At 32.0% G+C, this 23,490-nt stretch overlaps 1 protein-coding gene across 1 annotated transcript; it reads right to left on the minus strand.

Annotated features, from left to right (window-relative positions):
• Window positions 1-313: 313 nt before the first annotated feature.
• Window positions 314-10,369, minus strand: LOC137929891 (ecdysteroid-regulated 16 kDa protein-like). Its single transcript, XM_068773023.1, has 4 exons — window positions 10,202-10,369; window positions 2,190-2,303; window positions 1,966-2,084; window positions 314-865 (listed from the first exon to the last, which is right to left on the minus strand). Exons 1-4 carry the CDS (start codon window positions 10,266-10,268, stop codon window positions 725-727), a joined length of 441 nt encoding a protein of 146 aa, XP_068629124.1. The 5' UTR covers window positions 10,269-10,369; the 3' UTR covers window positions 314-724.
• Window positions 10,370-23,490: the final 13,121 nt, after the last annotated feature.

The raw sequence follows: 23,490 nt of genomic DNA on the forward strand, positions 1-23,490 counted from the left end.
AAAGTGATCACTCTGAAATATATTACAATAATTTATATTTATAATGCGACCGGACAATAACTAGTATAAATAATGAATTTTAATATTTAGTTATCCTATCTTTGGAAACGCCTTTTCTTACGATATTATCATAACGTTTTTTTTTCGAAACCTTAAATTTTTGGATTGGGTCTTTCATACATTCATTGGCATTCATCATTTATCCTGTATTTGTAAGGTAAATAAAATGCTTTTAATACATACGCGCATTGACGTAGATTTGTTCATGTTGGATTTAAAAAAAGATTTTTTTAAATATTTTATTTATTAAGCTTAATTAAAGTGCTACACATTTACAAAATACGTATTAAAATTATGTTTAAACTAACTTTGGTGAGACACAACGTGAAAATATAATCTTGTGAGGCAAGAAATTAAAAAAAAAACTGGGTAAAAAGTTCTCTCAATGACTACTTACTTTATATTTGTTACATATGTTATTAAAAATCACTTTTTCCTTAATTTCATAACGTTTGCAACACCCTATTAAACTTAAAATTATTTATTAAGTTTAGATAGCAATTAAAATGTTTTAATTTTTGTAATGGCTCCTACTGTCACAATGAGCACAGATAATTATTTTGGCGGGAAAATTCTGTACAGAACCGTCTTTGTGTTGAAACGCCCCATTACTTTTTTATATTTATTTCTTATTTCTAACTGTCTTTACAACAGATGTGTGACTCTAATTAATCTTCGCAGGAATTAAAATACATATAAGATCTTCATCGTTTTCGTTCTTCAATTCCCATTTGACATCAACTGTCACTTTTGGGTAAGACTTTAATACGGGTAATGTAGATTTGTAGCTCACTGATTGTCCAGCCTGGAATATGAAACATTAATGTTACTGAAAAAAAAATGTTTGACACATAACCTAAAACCTGGTTCGAAATTACTGAAAACGAAATAATTTTTATAAACAAAAAACAAAGTTATAAATTAATTAATGAATCAATATATGTTGTAAGTATATATGACCTCTAGATTCTTAAAGTTCAATGCAAATACCATAATTTTTTGTGACCACACATAACGATTTAATGCTCAGTCACCTAGCTATCCTCATCATCTTCATCATTTCAGTATGCTGGCAATAGGATCCCTTCATAGATTTTCAAGATGGTTGGTTTGAAGCAGCCTGCAATCAGCAATTTGACAGATGTCCTTCTTAAAGTCGACATGGAGGAAGGGCTCCAACGGCCATCAGTTTTGCATGCTATGTTGCATACTAATTATCAATTAAACTTGTCAATCCTTGTAATTAAGTCGGTTACATTAGATCTCGTAAAGAAATCCTGATTATTGCTCTTCTCCATGGTTTGTTAAGAGACTAAATTATTTCAAATAAGGCCCAGAGTTGGGAACCATGTTTCTGAGACACAAGTCATCATACAACACATTGATTGCTGTCTCGTCTTAAAGTACTGAGCAATGTGGACCGAAAATAAGTTTCGTTGTTTTCCGAATGCTGCTCAGTCAAGATAAATTCGACCGTCGACTTCTTTCTCTAAGTGACACTTATCTAATTTCTTGAGCAGTGGTTGTCCAACGGTAGAGGATGGTGGGTCACAGGTTAAATTCGACGGATACAATATTATATGATTCATAATACTTTGTACATGAATGATTTGAGATTATCACTGCTCATAAACAAGTTTCCAGAGACGATCGCCAACCCGTCTCCCAAGCTTGGCGATTATGGTATATCCCTCCATAGATATCTTAGGAGGAGGCCTGTCTTGCAATGGCTGTCTATGGGCTGACAGGAAGACCATTAAAATTATGGCATGGGTATTTCACATAGCACAAAATTTTGTCAAAATGTTAAAAACCAAAATGTACACATAGCAGATACTGGTTCGGCATTTTTTTAATATAAAGAATTCCATTGAAAATGAAAAGAATATTGTGTCAAAAACCTACTTTCAATGGGCAGGTGAGTCCAGTATCCTTACAGGCGTCTGGTTGCGGTAACGGAAAGGGTACAGGTAGATTCATAATCACTCCGTGCACTTCTGTCTCCACGCTCTTTATGTCCTTTTCTGTAAAAAAAAAAACAATTTTTTTTAATCGAAGTAGATTAAAAATAATATTACGCGGATTAATCAGAAATTTATTATTATTAAAAGCATAAATTAAAATCTTACCAGGTGTGAACTCAAGATTGATTGTCACGTTAGTATTTCTTTTTAAAATGCATTCCTTGGCGTTTTCGGAACAACCGCTCACTGCAACTTTCTGGATGGTTGCCAGCTTCGAACCTGAAAGAAATTAAGGTTTTTAAATGTCTTGTCAGTATTCGTAGTGTTCGGAATTTGATTAGGTCGGTCGGAATTTTTTTTTTATTAACACATTCTATTTTTACACAATATATATTATAGCATTTTTTTAAATATTGTGTATTTAAATTTCCGTCATAATTCGTTTTTAGAATCTTTTAACATAACTACATAATTTATATTTACAGTTTTTACCTCCAGCAAGTCTAAATTAACCAAACATATATGTGCCATAGATTAAATAAATATTTTTTATCTATGTTGAATAAGAACAGTACACATGTCAGCAAAAACCTTTAAACCTTTTTCACTTATTTGAAATCAATCCGTTTAAAGTAATCACTCTGAAATATGTTATATTAATCTATTTTCTATATGGTTACTAACTTTTAGCAGTACAAAGTCTGTAAGGACGATTAGTTAACAATAATTAGTTTTGATAACTAGCGCTTGCTAATTATCACGATTTTTGTAACTAAGTTATGATTACGTTATTTATTAATTCTGAATTCATTGCATTTGGTACCATGCCTATATGTCATATCATATTATTATAGAGACATACCACAATCGCCACGCTTAGCAGGCGAGTTGGCGATCAGTGTAGTATTATGATACATAAAGGGACACTGCTACTCATCTTCTGGAAACATGTTTGTTAGCAATGGCAATCCTATATAATTAATGCACAGAGCTTGAATTACATATAAGACTGAATCTCGGGAATCGAATCCGTGAACTACGATCGCAATCCTCAGTTCTCACGGCTGTGCTACCACTGCTCTAACATTTCGTACCATACATTAATTTGATAGGTAAAGAACAATTTATTCTCCTCTTTAATGCTTTTACATAATCATCCTGTATAAAGTTGATTATTCTCGACTTGTACAGAATATATGTAATATAACAATACACTGGAACATGTGACCATAAACGTGACGAAATAGTTAAATTGCCGTCTAGCCACTATCAATCTACGAGTCGTGTTATTAGGATGATTCACTAGCGTAAATCCATCACACCCCGTACATCCGTTTGTTATTTAAAAATATATTATACGGTCAGAGAGTTGCCATATAAAATATTCTACTATTCATTTGTTTTATTTATATTTTTATAAACTACAGTTTGTTCTTATTTAATTCCAGTATAAATTTGTATTTATTTTATATAAGGTGATAGTAAATAAGTAGTAAAAATTTTAAAGTATGAATATGAGCCATATAAGTGTCGTCGTTGTTTCAGCCCATAGACACTCTCTGCAAGGCATAAATTTTCCCCGAAAATATCACAGGGAAATGGCATAATCGCCACACTTCGTAGGTAGGTTGGCAATCGCAGTGTGGCAATGTTACACAGAGGACGCTGCTGCCCATCCTCTGGAAATTTGTTTATGAACAGTGACAATCCCATATGCTTAATGCACAAAGTGTGAATTATTTAAGATAGTATTCCGGGTCTGAAACCTTATCTCTGATCTAGCACTGACAAATAGCACTTCGTAAAGAAAAGTAACATTAAAAAAAACGGTTGGGTTCAATTTTGAATCTAGAACGTTATCTTTATCGCATCCTACTTATACTAGGTATATTTATAGAGTAATTAAAACCGATTCGTTTATAATAGTTTACAACCTTGATCCTTTTCGACAGTTCTATTCCTTGGAAGGACTCGGTCCAATACCTCAGCGTCACCTTCGACTCCAGAATTCGGTTTGACAACCACATACGCGTGGTCAGAAACAAAACCAATTAAAAAATATACCAAACTAAATGTCGGATACTATAAAGAGCTGTCAGTGTAAAAAAGATATTGTAATTTTTTAATTAATACGTTAATGATATTACATTCACTTATTTTGGCCACTAATCCTGTTTATCAAATGGAGACCACAGATAAGTCGATTGTTAAGTTTATTGGAACACGCTAGATGCAGGATTTATCGCACCGTCACTGTTCGAAATCCACGGGAAGGTCAATGTCCAGCTGTGGACCCACAGCGAAATGGAGATGATAATAAAAGTTCTGTCGTATTGAGTTTTGTTGTTAGAATAGGTCACGTGATCGCCTCATAATCGATACAGTGGACTCGCAATTCGATTGATTCATTCGATTCACTGCTGGTATACCGAGACCAACGGATATACAGTCTCATGTATTGGTTAATGAGTCTATTGTTACGTTTTAACACGCTCACTTTAATAACGATTGTGATACCAAACTAGAGAAACGATAATATAGAAATGTCTATATTTTTTCATTCCGGCTATAACCGGAGGGGGGGGGGGTTCAGGCCTAGGGGCGCCAGGGTTTCATTGTACACGAGCTAGAGCCGCCCCTGGCTGTATATTTACTGCGCAGTTCATATATACTCTGATGTGACCATGTACAAGTCAATTTACCATTTCCTACGTATAATATGTTTTTTATTACAATAAAAAATTATAATATAAAAATAATCATTCATCAAATATTTTTATTTCGTTTATTTCAATACTAAACTTTTTGCCCGTTGATAAATGATCGGAGAGGCGTATAAAAAGTTCCACCTTCAATTACATTAAATATAAAAAAAAACTTTTGATTTCGTAATGAGATAAAACAAAATAGTTGTGATGTAGAAAAAACTGCAGAAGAGCCGCAATCTAAATATATATTTTTTGGTTATGATAATTAAATCATTTTAATTAATGACCTTGCAATACTATAATTATATACGTTATTTTGAAATAAATGTTTTTTTAATCTATTCATTGTTCCCATTTTATTCTAGTACAATATATTAGACCATTAACATAAATATTAAAATTACCATATGTTTATGCCGAACTAATTACATTTATTCACTATAATTTATTATGAATCAGTAAATATTCAACGTACCCTATTTATCTTATATTTAAATATAAAATCAGTGTAAAGCTGCATCCGTACAACAAGGTGACATTACTCGTGTATAAATCAACTTATTCATCGGGTCGACCTTTTTAATTTTATTGTTTGACTTATTATATTAATATCAATCCAAATATTAAGTGGCCAGGAAAGTAATGTAGTTTCTGTCGACATATTTTACAGAAAAACCGATTGATTTTTACCGCTCTGGCATTGAAAATTTGTATACCAGAAAGCAAAGGTTGTTAATAACAAAGGTGAATATGTTGTTGATTAGAAATTAAAACTTGTTAGAGATATAGTCGTTTGAATTGTACTTAAGAAAGTGGCATTACTTTCCAGTCATCCTAATAAATGGCGCCATTTTTGCTTTATGTATAATGTCATAGCATATATCTGGCAGTCACTTTTTTGTTGTTATTAAAGTTGTGTATTTCATTGATCCTTTTACAAACGAGTTTTATTAAGATTGTCATCTGCGCAGTCAATGTGTACAATAATGACCTTCCGTTACAATAAAAATACAGAGCTCTTTAAAATAAAGTCTTGTACAACACCAAGTTTGAGTTTAGTTCCCGTAAACTGGAATAATTACACATACACAAAAGATAAAGATCTAAACTTTAGCAAAATGTATGTATAAAGTACTTTTAATTTATTTAAAGACTATATTATAATAAAAACATCATTCGATCTAAGTGCAAACACAACATTAACTCTCAATGTAAGGTCACCAGCTAATAAGACAAGATATATAGAACTTGAATATGCTTAGTCAAAAATAAATTTGCGTATTGTAGGTACAAGTGAAGTATGAAGAGAAAATCTCAACATAGAAGACAGAGGACTATCTACTATATTACTATGATATAAAACAAGAAGAAAAGATGTCTGAAATTATTAATATAAGCTTTGAATATGTGTCTAATTCTACTTAATATATGCATGGCAAACGAGGACGTTCACAAAAACAAATTGAAATAAAATCAGGCCTTGTCAAAAAAGTATAGAAAGAAGCGTTCTGAATGTCAAGCTACGAGATAAAGACAACAGTTAGACAAAAATAACTACACATTGGAAAAACTATATCGGGCAAGAGGAATTTCGGAAGGTCTTATAAATGACAGTCATAAATGATTCAATATAGATATCACAGAACTTTATTTTCTTATTAAAGTAATACTAAATATAAAGTAAAGATACTGACAACACTTACAAAATTTAAATGCGAAAAGTGATATGAAATAAAGACTATATCTTAATATGCCTTTTTGACTCATTCACAGTACACCAATAACTCACTTTGCATCGTGGTTACGTTCCAAAAAACACGACGCAAATTCAAACGCCGTAAAGTGAATTAAGATTTTCTATAGCAAACCATGTAAAGATCGAAGATAGGTTCCAGGTTTCCGAAAATACTTCTTTTTAAAAAGAAAATTGAACAATGTAAACATTTAAAAAACAAAAATAATATAACTGTGCCCATAAATAAATTGGAAAAATATATACCTTTCATTTATTATTCTCTTTTAAAAAAGCACAACACACTTCATTACAACACACTACGTAATTGAAACTGAACTCCAAAATTAACAAAACAGAGTGAAAATAAAACTGTACTAATCTTTGTTATCCCCGAGTTTTGATGGCATGACGCAATTAGAAACAAAAGTGTGGCTATCTTTTGGAAAGAAAAGAAAATTTCAAAAAAAAATTTAAGACTCGAACCCAAAACAATGTAACCTCGAAAATCTAACGACGCATATAGAAAATTAGTACTAATAAAGCAGCGACGCAACTTCGAAAGAAACGCAAAACGAAATGACGCAAAGCGAGGTAATGGTGTACTTTTATTCGTCGAGAAAAGAATCCCAGAAGAATCAAATTTAATTGTAATTAGAATCAAGTAGTGCTCACCTATTATATTCTTTCATAATAAAATGAAACTATTGGGGTTTTTAAAGCGCTCTGTCCAATTTGATTTCGAATTCGACATCCTTCCAGCATAATTATATTAATATATACTGGTAATAATTATAGAGGATTCCGTGTATTTCGTTAATGTCTTGTAACTATAGATATATAGTACAGATTTTAAATTAATTTATTTGGTAGAATCTAGTATCAAATTAAGTTCTCCTGTTTTAATATATTTTAACAAGAATGGGTTCAGGCGTGGACCATATAGGCCCGGGGTCTAGCGGGAAATATGTCAAGACCTGACACATTTTTGACTTGGGATACAGACTAAGGTAAGGATTCTTTTTTTAAAAAAATATTTTTTTTTGGTTTTTTAAAATTTTGATTTCTGAATAGTGAATAACGGGAAAGGGGAGAATTTCTCACTTCAGGCCTATTGAAAGCCTATTGGCCTTGAATATACTTCAAGTTAAAGACGTAGCTTTAACTTGAAGTATAAATGGGTTCCGAACGCTTCCTAATTAATAAATATCCTATGAGATTTTTTTTTCTAACTTTGATATTTACTAACACGTGATCAGTCAAAAAATGCTACAATGGTTTTTCATGTTATTACATTAGCTATGCCATTAAATGTAAATATAAATTTCTGCAAACACATTATGATGTGTACTGAGAAATATATATATATACATATACATACATACATATATTTATATAAAATACCATTATTCAAATGTCAAGCCGATTAAGATATCCACTTATGATGTCCTTGGTTTTTATTTCTGTTTGTGTATATGAAGAAAAATTATTTTATATTACTGCAATGACATCCCTGAGAGAGGTTAACGTTTTAATTTATTCCTGTATATATTGTATCATTAAAATAATGTGTTTGTTATTTGTTAAATTCCTTTGTATTTACTAAAAGCAACCAGTAGTACAGTTCTGCGCATAACCTTACTACTAAGATACTAATCCTGTGATATAAATTTATGCTTTTGTTTTAACGCCTTTCGAAAAATTGACATATTTTCCTTTGACTATACTGCTACTGTTCTTGTGTGTTCTTTAAATGGCATTAGCGTATTCCGCGGATTCAGTTGGCTAGATGCAAAGGGCGCCTAGCTCAAGACCTCTTTTAAAGTCGCGAAACTCGAGCGCTCCCGGGGAAGCCTCGACTGGGGCCGCCACATTCAACTATTCTACTCAATTGGAAGGCGTCTGCGCTCTTAGATCGCTTCGGACGCTCCATGGAGTGACTAAACTAAAGGGCCCTCAATAGGGATTTCGGCTTTGTCGCTCGTCGATAATACTCGCTTAGCATTCCGACACATGGACGCCCGAAAGGACTGAACCTCGGCTTTGCTATTGCCTGGCTTATATCACTACTATCACTTCGGAAAGCGTTTACACTGGAAGAAGTAGAAGTAGAAATTTCAACAACGCTTCCTCGACCCGACCTCGTTTCCGACGAAACTGGTTGGTTATTTTTTTTATTTAACATTCTTTATTGTACACGTTAAGATACATTTAATAAATTTTACAATAATATACAAAAAAGTCCAATGGGCGGTCTAATCACATAATGCAATCTCTTACAGACAACCATAGTATGGAAAAGGTAAAGGTACTAATAATGGGTAGTTTACGTGTACAAAAAATACATTTTACAAACAAACGAACATAAACATACCTACGTATGTAACATATATGCTTATAATAAATAAGGTTTAATACATATTATAAATATAATACAATAATAAATAAAAACATCTAAATGACTTCGATCAGTATTGGTTCGATAGCACTTGCCTTAGAAAGAAAAAGAAAAAGAAATTAATTAAGAGATAGATAATTATATGTCTAGTCAATGGTTCTTAACCATTTTCTTGAAAATAGGAATTAGGTTACGTTTGAATTCAAAGAATTAAAACATACATAAACAATGTTTATGGAATTGTGTGTGTGTTGTATTACCCTTAACAATACAAAGAACTATGACGCAGTTAATGATTGGTAAAGTTCACAGTATGCGGGGCCAAATCGGGCTTGCAGTCAAATGCAGTTAGGTACAAGGCCGACTTTTTTTACGCCTATATGTTGATATCTGTTCCTTAAAGAGAGTCCCACATCTGTTTAACTTATAGCACGCATTCTACTTGATTTATTATTAACTTAAGATCGTTTATATTGACCACTTGTGTACGCCATGAAAAAGAAAACAGAGCCCAATATAAAACTAGAAATAAATTTAAAGCTATTAATCAGGGTGCGTTTGGGGCATACACGACGTGAAATACACATACAAACTGTTTTTTTTTTTTGTTATCACCACAACAATATTATCACCTCTATTATATTAGCAGCTATAAGCTCTCTGCACCCCAAAACTCACTACAACTTCTGTACAAGTCTTGCGATACCCGCTTCCTAAATATTACGATCTTGATAAAATTAAAAACTTTTTAAATTTTTTAATTTTATTGTTTAATGACATACGTCATGCATAATTTTCCCTGTTGAAATTTATACATAACTTCTACAATGATTCATTTTCAATAATTAAACAAAAGCGTTGACGTATATAAACATATTGAGATAAGTAATATATTTTTAATCAGCAATCATTCGTCGCAATAAATTAAGTGTAAACCTTGTTCAAATAGGATGCCAACAAGGATCCGTAAAAAAACAAAGCCGTAATTCTGTCATTGTCTCTGCTTATGTATTAAAATATTATTCTTCTCCATCTTTTTAATATCATTCATTGTTTTTATTGTCACTTTAAAAAGCATTCATTGTATAATAAGATTTTTTTATAAATTTATCTTTAATGTACTTTCTAAATGTACTACGCGATAATTTAGAAATATTACATGTGGTGTATTTTAATGCGTTGCCCACAAAGAGCTAATAAATAAAGAGATGTCGATGAATCATTTATGTTTACTCATGGTAGTGAAGTAAACATGCTATCAAGAATAAAAAGCATGTACGCACATTGTAATGCTCCGATCAACACAAATGAAAAAAGATAATAGATTAAAAATAAATACCACAATCCGAGTAGAACTTCCCCTGAGCACTGGCCAGAAACACGGCGAGGACAGCGTAGAACAGCATATTGATATAATTTAACTTTATTTTATTTTTTAATCTGTTTTAGATCGCGCGCTAACGTTCATACGACTCGCGCTTCAGTGTGAGACTGATCGTTTGACCGAACCAATGGACTGTGTGTTGCGACCTTTAATAAAGTGCTTTATAATGCGCCGGCGCAGGTCAAAGATTAACGCGATAGATGGTCAATGACACCCGTGTGATTTGTACCTAACACAAATGTGATATGAAGTATATCATTGCGAAAATGTTTTCTTACATTACGAACAATATTTTATTTTATTAATTTGTACATTTTATTTAGACGCACCAATCGCACGATATAATTATCATCATATCCGATAGACGATTACTTCAGGACATAGGCCTTACTCAGGTATCGCTACAATGCGAGTTTCGCATCCCGCGAGTTTTACCGTCGGTGTACCCAGTGGGGGCTTGTTCACGAGCTCTACCGGCTTGTGGCTACCACTTGAGAACATTTTGGTCCTAAAGGTATTCGTTTCCACGAGCGATGTGCCCATAAATAATATATATTTAGATATCTTTGCCTGTTTTAGGCGTACACAGTTCTGGGCATAATTATGCTAATGGCGCAATATACTTTGTCGTATTATAAGTAAATAAACCAGCTCTTTAAATGATAAAACAAGCCTCAAGTATGCGGTAAATTCATTTGTATAGTTTGTGTTGTATTTTTGAATATTTTTTTATCAACTATAGGCAAAGCCTTTGACCTTTGTCTCGCCCGATATTAAGTGATGAGATCAACGATACAACATGCCTGTGTAGAAGAATATTCACTCTTAACTCGCAAGATTACCAAAGTAATAGTACGTAGTTTCTTCCATACATTAGCTGTTCATACTATAAAAGTAATATCAAAATGCTTAGTGCCTGTTAAAGAGTTTTCATCTTTTTTTAGTGTAGATGTCGTGAATCCTTGTGTGTTGTTGTCCGATAGAAGAAAGTAGATGTAGAAATTAATTGGTGTAAAAGAAAAACCAATTAAATAAGGGAAGAACTGTTAAACAATCTTTAAAAGAGGTTATTGCGCGAAAAATAAAATTTCATTGGTGATCGGTTCAGAATTCAAAATGGCTACGGGTTTTTTTTAAACTAGCTCTTCTATAAAGTATTTATTGCTGCCTTCAATATATAATTACCTTTGTTCGTACTCGTCTTAATTTTTTTTATTATATACTTCTAATATTAACTACTGTTGTGTCTCTCAATCTTTGTCCCAGGAAGATGGTATGGGCTATAGACCATATCTGTTCCCAAATGAAATATTATCAAGTTATTCATATTTTTAAAAACATTAAATCGTCATTTAAATACTTATTGTTATATTTAAGTAATATATATCCAATATATATCCAATAAACTTCAATGTATATCAACCTGTGATTGGCTATGGGCATAAAAGATTTGTTTGGATGAACTTGTTAACCCATTTATAAGTGTCGATCCTTTATAAAGCGATCACCATATATGTTAGATTAATGTGTTTTTTTCTATTGGCATGGGATAGGCCTGTAACTTCTGGCAGTAATAAATAACAAAATCTTTTAATAATTAATTTTGAAATATATTGTTCTAATTTTGAAAACGCTTTTTCTAATTATGATATGATTTTTGGATAGAATATAACATACAATAATTGAAAACATAAAGATTCATTCCTTTATAGCTTTTATGTCTATCCTCCATCACCTGTATAATTTCATTCTTCATAGTTTTATTTTATATTTATCTTTCTTATAACAATATATTCATATAGGCAGATTTTTGGCCACAGATTATGTTTACCAGTCTGTCATTGGAAATTTAAAAATATGGCACGTATAAAATTAGATATAAGAATAAATGTATATAAGTCACGCATAAAATGTACTTCAATAATATCTTAAATTTATTGATCAACTTTTCTTATATGTTTTAGGTATCTTAGAAGACTGTCGCATCTATTATTTGAAGCGGCGTCTGATCTATGCGGAGACCGGAAGGCTGTTGTGCAAATGGCGTATGTTTCAGGAAAATTGGACTCACCCGCACAGAATGCGTACGACTGTTAAAATTTCAATCGAACAATGAATATTTGGTCGTCATGTCACCCTTTATAGCGATAAACAATATCTATGATGAATCATTTCGACGTATTTAGATTTGTAATCGTAATTGTTTTTTTAACCTTTTTTAAATTATACAAGTAACAATCCCGATAGACTCTATACTTCCAGAAGTTATTGGCCTGAGGTATTCTAATCACAATCATCATCATTTTAGCGTAAGACGTCCACAGCTGGACATAGGCCCTTCCTAGAGATTTTCAACAGGGTCGGATGAAAGTGGTTTGAATCCTGCGTCTTTCGACGACCTTATTAAAGTCGTCTATCCACTTTGTCGGTCCGTGGTTTCCAATCCAAAGCCTTCAGGCTCCAGCGGACAACCGTATCGCGGTATTTGGTCAGCTCACTGCCGCATTCCAAAAAAAAAAAAATTAAATGCGCTATATATTAAAGCGATTATATGATTTAAATAGAAATAAATAAATTCTCTTATCTACAAATAATGAACGATGCGTGGATATTTAAACGCACGAAGTTCAAAACGAACTGTCAAAAGAGCAAATTTTAAATGTCATCTTCTGATTGTCATTTTTTGACAGGTTTTATAAATTTATTTTCAAAAAGAACCTTTTACAGAGCATCAAGAAAAAAAAATCGATAATGTCAATCTTAAGTTTCGTCGGGACGAAGAAAAACAGAAATTATTTTTACATATTTACTATGATAAAAAATGAGCAAGGCATTATGTATATTAATATTATTATAACTTTGAATCTAGATCCATTTAGATATAGAAATAGTTTAAAAGAAACTCGAACCAAATTATGCTTCCTTATCCATACTGGATTATATTCACTTTAAAATAAATGGTAGTTTTTAACGTATCTTCATCTAAGAATAATTTACAACAAAGGCATACGGCATTTTTAAAAAGATTCTTTGTTTTTTTTTTGATTCACTTTCCTTAATGTCATTAATCCTAATCCTTATCTTAATAGACAGTGTTGTTCATTTTATAACATTTGTCATAAATAATCCCTCATAGTGTGAAAGACCTTTTAATTGCATTTGTTTAATAAACATACTAAGCAAAACCAATACTAAAACAAGTCCCACAGCCATCAAAAACTGTTTATCTTTTGTTCTCTACATCTTCTGATCTTGGTGCACTTAGCTATAGATCAGTTATGGTCGTTGTCATTTATTTTAAACCGTGGCATTTTATAAAATCATTTGAAAGGTGACCTATTCGTAAGGTCGATAGTCCTCTGTATAGATATCTTGAAATTCGAAGAAGAAAAATGGCCGACATAAAGCGGAAACAAGAACAATTCGGCGCTAAGATCATGATACTCCTGATATTTTCCTTTTTTCATTTACTCGTGGTATTAAAAAATATTATTCTAAAAATTAAATAATTAAAATTTAATTTTTCTACTCGTAAATCTAAAAGAAATGATGCAATCGCAATCATCTCTCAATCATTTATCAGTCACGTTGAGATCAAAACGTTTCATTTCTGTTACAGACTATGATATATAAAGTATATGATATATATAGATAGACAATCAGTTATCTTATCAATGCAATGTTTCCCAACAAACCAACAAGACAGTTGTAGTATTAACTAGTCAACAGATGCAGTAAGATTATATATATTTTTGCGAACGCAGCGGTTGCCTTTCTAGAACGTTCTACTAATAACCAAAAAGTCTCTTTAATAAAAGTCACTATATTATATTTCAAAGCACTTTCAGAACATTATAATTTATAGTATTATCAGATCGATTTATAAACTAATAAGTGTACTAATGAATTTTCCTATCGAAAATATAATAAAACTTTTTAGTATGGGTATTTAAGTGTCAAAATATATTGACTTCCATTTCGTTGTATTGTTAGGTTAAGTTTTTTATTCTTGATTTTTTATCTTCATTGCTAAAGGTCGCACCCTTCGCGGAAATCCTTGGTCGATGTTTCGACGAATTGCATCCACAGGTAACTTTGACCTGCCTTTGAAACCTTTTCTTACCCTCTTGGTCTCTTTCACTCCACTTTTCCTATGACAACCAGCTTATCTAGTCTCTCTGGTTGCCTTCGAGCTAGTAGTCAAGAACCCGCTTGTAGCAGATAGTGGTAGTCTTAACACAGAATTGATCGAAAATAGATCTGTTGGTTCTCCTTACAGTCCACGGTATGCGCAGCATTCTTCGTCAGCACCACATTTCAAAAGAGAAGCGGTTAAATTTTACTTGTAATTATTTATAACATTTTTATTTTTGTGTTTTTTAAATATGTAAAATCTTCTGAAACATTTTAGTCCTAAAAAGACTGCATAGTAAAAATATATATATTATAACATTAAAACTAAATGCTAGTAGCATGTAGCTATATGCTATATGCTATATATAATAATAGTACTGATTAAAAAATATATATTTCAAAAATACTTTAACAATTATAAAAAATGTTTTGCATAATGCCGCTGGAAAATCATGTTTATATGTATACAAGTTTAAATTTTCTTTTGTCAGCTCCATATGCAAATTGATTGATGTAAAAGGTGACTTTGTTAATAAATAATTCCTAGCGAGTTTTTTCCAGGGATATATCAAGATGGCCGCCACTTATTATGCATATCACAAATCATACCATGTTATTCCGGTACTTGAATTGTAAATTAAGATTTATAATTCATTTTAATTAGTTTTTACGACCTGGTGACTATATATCCGGCTAGGTATAGCGAAAATTATTTTATTTATATATACAAATAGTAATAATTAATGTGCAGATATATAATACATTTATTATACGTAATACTGTATAACGAGGTAAATATAGCTTAAATGTAGCATTTATTTGGTCACCTTAATATTTGAGATGCTCTCATTGTCCCAATTACAAAAGGTACTACGTCCTTAAGCAGGAACACTTATGTTTAGTTATATAGATGATCTGAGGTATATTTACGTAAAATTTCTAAGTTATCTTTATATGGAAAACGCTTTAGTCATAAAAAATCCATACCGTTTTTACATATATGACCTAGGAATTTATAAATGTAAAGTTTTTACCATAAAATCGATGTTGCATTTAAATTATGTTTAGGTATGAAATTCATTTTCTATGTTTATTACCTAAAAATACGCAGGTAGAGATTCTAGGTCAGGTCAGACCCCCAAAAACAATTCTTTTTGTTATTTCTATCTATTTAATCTCATTAAAACCGCATTCATAATTTCTGAGGCAATAAAATCTTTCGGCATTATCAATATTATCATTTTAGCAATACGACGTCCACTGTTGGACATAGGCCTCCTCCATAGAAGAGGATGGGTTGAAAGCGGCCTGCATTCAGTGTCTTCCGACGACCCTAATTATGAAAAGACTAAAATAAATTATAATAACTTTATATATTAACTAACGAATTATGATATAACGTTTTTGCTTAACTGTAAAACGTAAACGTAAACTGTAAAACGTAAAACCATATATAGTAAAAATAACAAATAAGACAGACAAACAAGTAATGGTATTATACAAATAATTTAAAATTCTTTAATAGCGTGTTAGATGGTAAATGTTAACCGAATCTGCTATTTTTTGACATTGAGCATTTTTCTTGTTTTTTTTTTTTTTAAATTTGAATCAGTGTCATCCAGGTAAGAATTGAAGATCTTAATTTAAGAGAAAGTATTATCAAATTGAACTATCTTGTGATGCTATCCCATGAAACAAATATTAAAGAAAAATAAGTTGAAAACACGTCTTGTTCTAAAGACAAGTGCACGATAGTATTTCTGTTTTTTGGTGATCATTTTAGAAAAAGTTCCTAATATTATATTCCTAGTTAGAGAGAAATTCGTATATGGGTATATACGGATTTCACTTTCTTATTACATTAATCAGTGTATATTAAAAGGTCGTACTATAAAAAGAGTTACTAATTTTCCGGAAAAAGGAAAAAGGCATTTCAAATTAAGTCTTTATGTCTAGTAGTCACCGTTTATACACCGTTATCTTTCTTTTATATAAGTCTGAAAGAAATTTTGATAGATATTTGTCGTAAATAAGAAAAAGATTAATATATAGCTACTTTCGCTATGCAGCAGTAGCCGTGCAATGAAGTGCACCGCCCGCCAGCTCGCTGATAAATGCGCGTGCGGCAAACAATGCGAAACACAACTACCACCGTTAATTCACTCAACACGTGTTTCACACCTCCACGGGGCATCCTCAGGAGTAATGTTACACGGATCAGTGTTAAACACCGAGTCTCGGTGACTCTCAGAGAAGGTAGTAGATATATATTAGTCCCTTTCTTACTTAGAATGGGCGTAGCGAAATTCCGCAAAGTAAATCCTGAATCTATTAGATATTTGTCGTAAAAACTAAGTCCATAATAGTTGCCTCACTAAACTGTAATTAAGTTAAAAAGCTTCAAGGTTACCCGGAGAGCAATGAAGGGGGCTGTGCCCGGGGATTCGCTACGAGATCATATCAGAAATGAGATTCGCAGAAGAACCAAGATCACCGAAATAGCTCGAAGAATTGCTGAACTAATATCCGTTGGGGCTGAAAGGTTCTCGAGTGGCGGCCACGAGCTGGTAGACGACGTGGACAGGCCTCCTACTGGGTGGACCGAGGAGTTAAGGTCGCAAGAAGTTGCTGGATGCGGGCAGTGCAGGACCTATCCTTATGGCGATATTTGGCGGAAGTCTATGCCTTGCAGAAGCGTCCATCAGCTGAAAAAAAAAGAAAGAAGCTGTAATGTTATCAGAGTATTTTAATTTCATGTTATAGATATCTCTGTAAGGTCTGTAAGGTTAGAGGTCCATTTCTAATAAAGCTAAAAGAAATTTAGTTGTTCTTTTATATTTTTTGAAAACAAACCAACATGAGAAACCGTTGAAATAAATTTTAAAAGTGAAATAATAAATAAACAAGGAAAATGAACCTCTACGAGATTGGCTTAAAGTGGCGTTAGATGAAATTTCGTGGAATTGTACGAGTAATGACGTCGCATGAGTAGCCGGCTATGAGATGTTTGTCGCGGCTCTTAATAATGAGTAACCGTTTCCCACAGCTGGGCACAAAGATCAATTGAGGTGATAGCAGATAATCCTTACACTTTTAAAAGATTCACTGCCGGCACATTTTTCCTTATGCACTTATTGATTATAATATTTTTATACTTACATTGGATAGTTTAATTCTTTTAATTATATTATAACGAGGAATGAGAATTATAAGAGAAGAATGCATGAAGAATCCGATTTGGAAGAAATTAAAGTCAAATTGACTTCTAAATGAATTGCCCTGTAATGGTAAGCATCATATCAAAACTATGACGGTTCTAAATGCGCCCCAATATAAGAATAGCCTAAAAATATATCGTCTAAATTGTTCTAGGCTATTCTTATACGTTCTTTTTGTGATCATTTTCATAAAAGTCACGAGAGATGTCAACAAAATATCAAAGCATAATAGATATTATTATTTTAAAAAGCCAACAAGTCATTTAATTTTTTTTAATTTACAATGCATAATATAAATATAATGTAGGTACTTCCTTGTTTTTTTGTGAAACAAAAATATTCAAGTTTCTTTTGACTTGGTAGTTGTGGTAGTCGAGCGGAGGAAAGAGACGTTCAGTGACCATTTTAATGTAGGCGAGGAACGATACGTGCAAATGATAATGCACGCCATCTATTGGCTTAAAATAGTAATTATGACAATTATAAATAAAGCTTTATGACATCAAACAATAGGAAATAAAGCATTATAGCATTAACTTGAACACAAGAGTCAAAATTATTAGGTGCAAAAAATAATATATTTTATTATAGAAAACATTAAAAAACGTATCAAAATAAGGTATGTGAGCGACGCGCGCCGGGAGTGGGATTGACGAAACGCACACGAGATATTTAAGAATAGATGGATTGACGTTCGACTACCTCTCTTGCCATGCCGCTAACACATGTAAAAATCCTAGCGGACATGACTATACACGACCAGGCGGTAAAGTCCACAGATTTACAAATATTCAATTCAAAACCACTTTTACTTAAGAATATATTAATAAGGTCTTAGTTCTCAATAACGCTATCTAAATTTATAAATAATTATTCAATTATTAGGGGGAACGGAAAGTAATGTCATTTATGTCGATATATTTTACAGAAAAACCGATAGATTTTTACCGCTCCGGCATTGACAATTTGTATACTTGATGGCAAAAGGTTGATAATGAAGGTGAATATATTGTTTATTAGGAATAAAAACTCGTTAGAAATGTAGTCGTGTGAATTTAACTTAAAAAAGCGGCATTACTTTTCGGTCCTCATAATACATTATGTACTTCTATTATTAATTTTACAAAAATAATATATTTGTTTAGTTTTTAATTTAACCTTAAAATTTTCTTCATTGTATCAATGTTATATTAGTAAGTTTCCTTAAAATAAATTAATTTCTATTCAAAAACAAGCATTAAAACGCATTTATCATCAGTCGGAATAAATATTTTTTTTATATTTTTAAAAATTTTTACTACCACTGGTAAAGTTGTTTGTGATGACTATTATTAGTATAAATACATCACATGAAGGTTATGGAGTCGAATCATTTCCCTCTTCATTGATAGCATCCGGTAATCATCTTGTATATTTGTATCTAAGCTCATCTGTTTTGGTAATTATTCCATCACTAACTCTTGATCGATCGATCTTTGCATCCACAATGTCATCACACAATATTGTTCATCGATTATAAAACAATTTTCGATTTTTCTGTTCATCTTGCTCTTTATTTTTTTTCTGCAATATTTCCTAGTGGCAACTCTTTTCGTAGTGGTAGTAACTTCGGCCCTCTCAAGTGATCTTGAATTGGAACAACAAAAACTAATTATGTGACAACTGAACTCGATGTCTCATATCAATGCGATTAGCCAGGTTACTCCATAGAACGCTCCTCTAAGCGATTGAAGATCTCGGCACTCTCCCATTCCTATAATATCATGTGATGTAACAGCCCAAGTCGAGTTTCGGAGGGAGTCAAGTTACGTGAACAAGGTAACCACGGAATTTTTTAATGTCAATATTAATACAGATCTACATAAGCTAGCCAGAAAAAGAACTCATTCTACTGGGTAATACTACAATTTTTTTATTTGTTGCTTTTTAATTTTAATACAAAACTTATTTACAATCTGGAATATTAATAAATTTTGATTTTATATCAACTATTTTCAGGTGATCTATTAATTTTATACACTTATTAAATGTTTCATTAATTTTACTTGATATAACAGATTTAGGCTATTTTTCTGATGGCGGTGTTAATGGCACGAGAGAGATGAAGGCATTTAGTCTATAATATATATTTATTCCGGTTGAGAACTGCCTTAGATTCTTGATTTGAACTTTGACGTAATATATTTATAGTCCCCTAGTTCTTAGACCGCTTGAATCTATGATCCTTATAATGTTCCTACCAGGACCTGAATCAGCTTCTTAAAACAGATCTGGCGTGGAATGAAAGATGTCAGCATTTCTTTAGACTTTGCTTGCAAAAGTTGCACTCGATATCTACGATAACTCTACTATTATCATCACCAACGTTTTAGCCGTATAGCGTCAACTGCCTTTGCCATAGATTTCCAATAACTCATTTCGAAGTTGCCGGCATACAGCGTTTTCTGTCCACCAGGTGAGTCAACGTGCTTCTTGTCGATCTGTGACCCCCCACCTAATCTGAAATAGTGCCATCAATTATGTGCGTAGTGTAGCTTCCCTACTGCCACTTCGACTTCCAGATCCACTTCGTTAAGTTGGTTACTTACGTTTTTCTACGGACCTCGTTACTATCTATTTATTTATCAATCACGTAGAGAAATTCCGTGAAAATTATGAGCTTCTCAATTGATGTTTAACATTACATAAATCAGATTTTATACATTTCACACGCTCCATTTATTCAAAAAATACTGGAGGTAAATCCAACGCCATCTATATTTGTATTCAGGAAACAAAATAATATTAATATCGATGAACAAAGTTTATAAGCAATCAATGTGTTACGACTATTCATTAAATCTTTATTGTCCTCAGCTTATCTTAACGGGTAATTTCCGAAACGTACACGCAAAATTAAAAAATAAATACGCAGAATGTAATAAAGGAAGACATTGAGATTATCATCCGTTATCAGGAAGGAAAGATACAAGATTTTTCCTATTTTTATAATATAATTGCCCACAAGAATTACCTGACATGAGTTTTACGGTTTTAAGATTAGTTAACATAGTAAAAAGTTAAATAAATGCTTTATAATGTTTTGAAATTTATTTCTAACCTAAAAAATAGATATAATAGGCGAAGCCAAATTGGTTTCTTCGTTAGTCAAGCAATGATATAGTAATAATTCTAGGTATTTGCTCTGTATAAATTAATAACATATATACTATGTTTGAAATGATTAATATTACAGACATGAAAAGCAGAAATTATAACAAAAAAAATTATTACAGTAAATTTTCTCATCATAAAAAACAAAAGACAATAAAAATCAATTTACCGCAAATTAGGCCCGAGTAAATTCTTCATCGTGCGTCAAATAGAATACTGTTAAATTATTTCAATGTTGCTAAAGATGAAAAAACGGTTTATTGAAAAAGTAATAGATACTTACTTAAGAGTATGTTAAGTAATACTTACTTACTTAACATAAGAGAAACTTAAAAAATAAATCCTTATCGACGAAGCATTGATGAACCACTTTGGCGCTGTGGTGATGGCAGTCAAACTATCGGGAGAGAAAGAGATAACTATGGTAGGCGAAGCGAATCAGATGCCCTTCATCGACCGCACAGACGCACACATCCTTTATTAAAAAAAATTAAAATACATTCCAGGACTAATAATTTGTTGTCTATGGTTATTAACATTTATTTAGATCAGAGTTCCCCAAACTTTTTTGTATTGTAAACCCCTTGCCATGTTTTTCCGTGTTGGGTAGACCCCCTACTTACCTGATATTGATTTCCTGTAAATTTCTAACTGTAGTGAAGTTTAGTGTTAAAAACTTAAAGTAAAAACACATGTTAATTTATACATTTATTAACTGAATTTAACTTAAAACTACTCAAAATAAAATTTTGTATCTGTTATGTAAAATATACGTAACATATTAATAATATTTAACTTCATAGGTACTTTTATAAATTTTTTATTTTATACATTTTCATTTCATGGACCCCCAAATTTTTTTTTCTGACGTAGACCTTGCAGGTGTCATAGACCCCTTGGGGTCGATATAGACCACTTTGGAAATCACTGATTTAGATACCTTCTTCTCGAAATGACCATTTTTGGAAAGTTTATGGCGCCCTACGGTACTCTATATGTCAGTTTCTGTGTTATCGACATTGTTTCAGATCTGATCTGATCAGCACAAAGGTTTGCAGCCTAGTGATCGTCGACCATCTGCCAGTGACCAGGAGTCCAAGCTGTCACCGCTTTTTCTGGTTATGCAACCGAAAAGGATACAAGCAATTATCAACAATATATTATGGTAAGTTTAGATGGATAAATAATACTTTTGTTGTAATGCTAGTGTTTTTGTTTACAATATTTTTTTCGCTTTTATTAAAGGCAGACAGTCCGCAGCGGCAACCCTCGCTATTTGATAAGATCTTTCTTCTCCCAGCCGCGTGTCACGACAGCGTTTCATCATTATTTACAATTTTTCTAAATACACATAAAGCTAACATGTCATTATTTATTTACTTTATTGGAGATAGACAGTAACAAAAGGCAGTAAGAAAGTACAAACTTAGAAGCTTAGAAATATAAAATTAGTTACAGTTGTTACCTTATAACTATCTAACTGAGAACATACATTTATAGTCAAACAATGAAAAAACAAATAAAAACATTACTAAACAGGAATCAAATACTATGGTTTATATATTTACATTACGTTTGTTTATATATTTATATTATATTTATATTATGGTTTAAATTGCATTGTATGTATTTAGTTTAAATTGTTTTTTAAAAGATACGAGAGAGAACGAGAATATATCAATATCACTAACATATGAACAATACCAAATGGAAGTTTTACTAAATTGTACATTAATTGGTGCATTATTTTATTTCAAGTCGTTGCCCATGCGCTACAGACCATTAAATGCTTTGAGGTTTAGGACAACGTTCCGGGGTCGATTTATAAAAAGATTCTGCTGTAGATTTTTTTCAGGAGGTCCGGTAAGTTCGACGGAGTTATATTAGAGTTTTCACATAAGGTCACGTGTTTATGTCTTTTGTCTAATCTATATAAATGTCTTAAGACAGTGTCTAAGTGATGAAGTCTGTACAAAATCACCAACTTTTATGTTATGTCCAAAACGCGCTTGCTTCAGCCCGGCGTGGTGAAACGCAGAGCGGCACGATGTACAATTTAAAACATTTAATCGATGGTGAATTCGGTGAATAATTGGGCAGTTAGTACCAATCGTAGGCAATTTCCTGCCAATGGCCGATGCACAGGACCATCGTTTCCTGGTTGAGACCAATTTTTCAATCAATGACAGAAAATAGATCGATTCATTTGACAGTGGACGTCGCGTGTTTAATCCTGTGGGAATGTTTTGGAATTATTACATCTGATCATGACGAATTTATTTATTTTAAACGCAAAATTCTTGCAAAATATTCAATTATTAAAAGAAGAAAACGAGATTCTCTTGACATAAATACGTTTACAATTATAGTTTCAGTCGCCTGTTCTTTAAATATACATATACAGGGTGATTGGTTATAGGTATAAAAGCTATACAGACTTAAAACCCATTAGCTGCTAATTAATATACAGTATATTATATCCATCCAAAAATTAATGGTTCCAGAAATATTATATAACGTAATAATAATATTACCATAAATTTTGAACACTATATAGTTAGAAAAAGAGTTTTCAAAATTCGGATTACTACAATTCAAATTAATTATTATTTGAAATCTGTTCCTGCGTAATTTATACTGGCAATAAGTCTTGATTGCCCTGTCAGATTGCCCTGTCGCGTTTTAATAGAAAAAATAAATTAATGTCACCGATTTCAGAGTGGTCAATTTATACATAAT

The sequence above is a fragment of the Battus philenor genome, unplaced genomic scaffold (genome assembly GCF_028537555.1).
Source record: "Battus philenor isolate CCGP_79_NKW_IND1 unplaced genomic scaffold, ilBatPhil1.0.hap1 SCAF_11, whole genome shotgun sequence".
Taxonomy (NCBI): Eukaryota; Metazoa; Arthropoda; class Insecta; order Lepidoptera; family Papilionidae; genus Battus; species Battus philenor.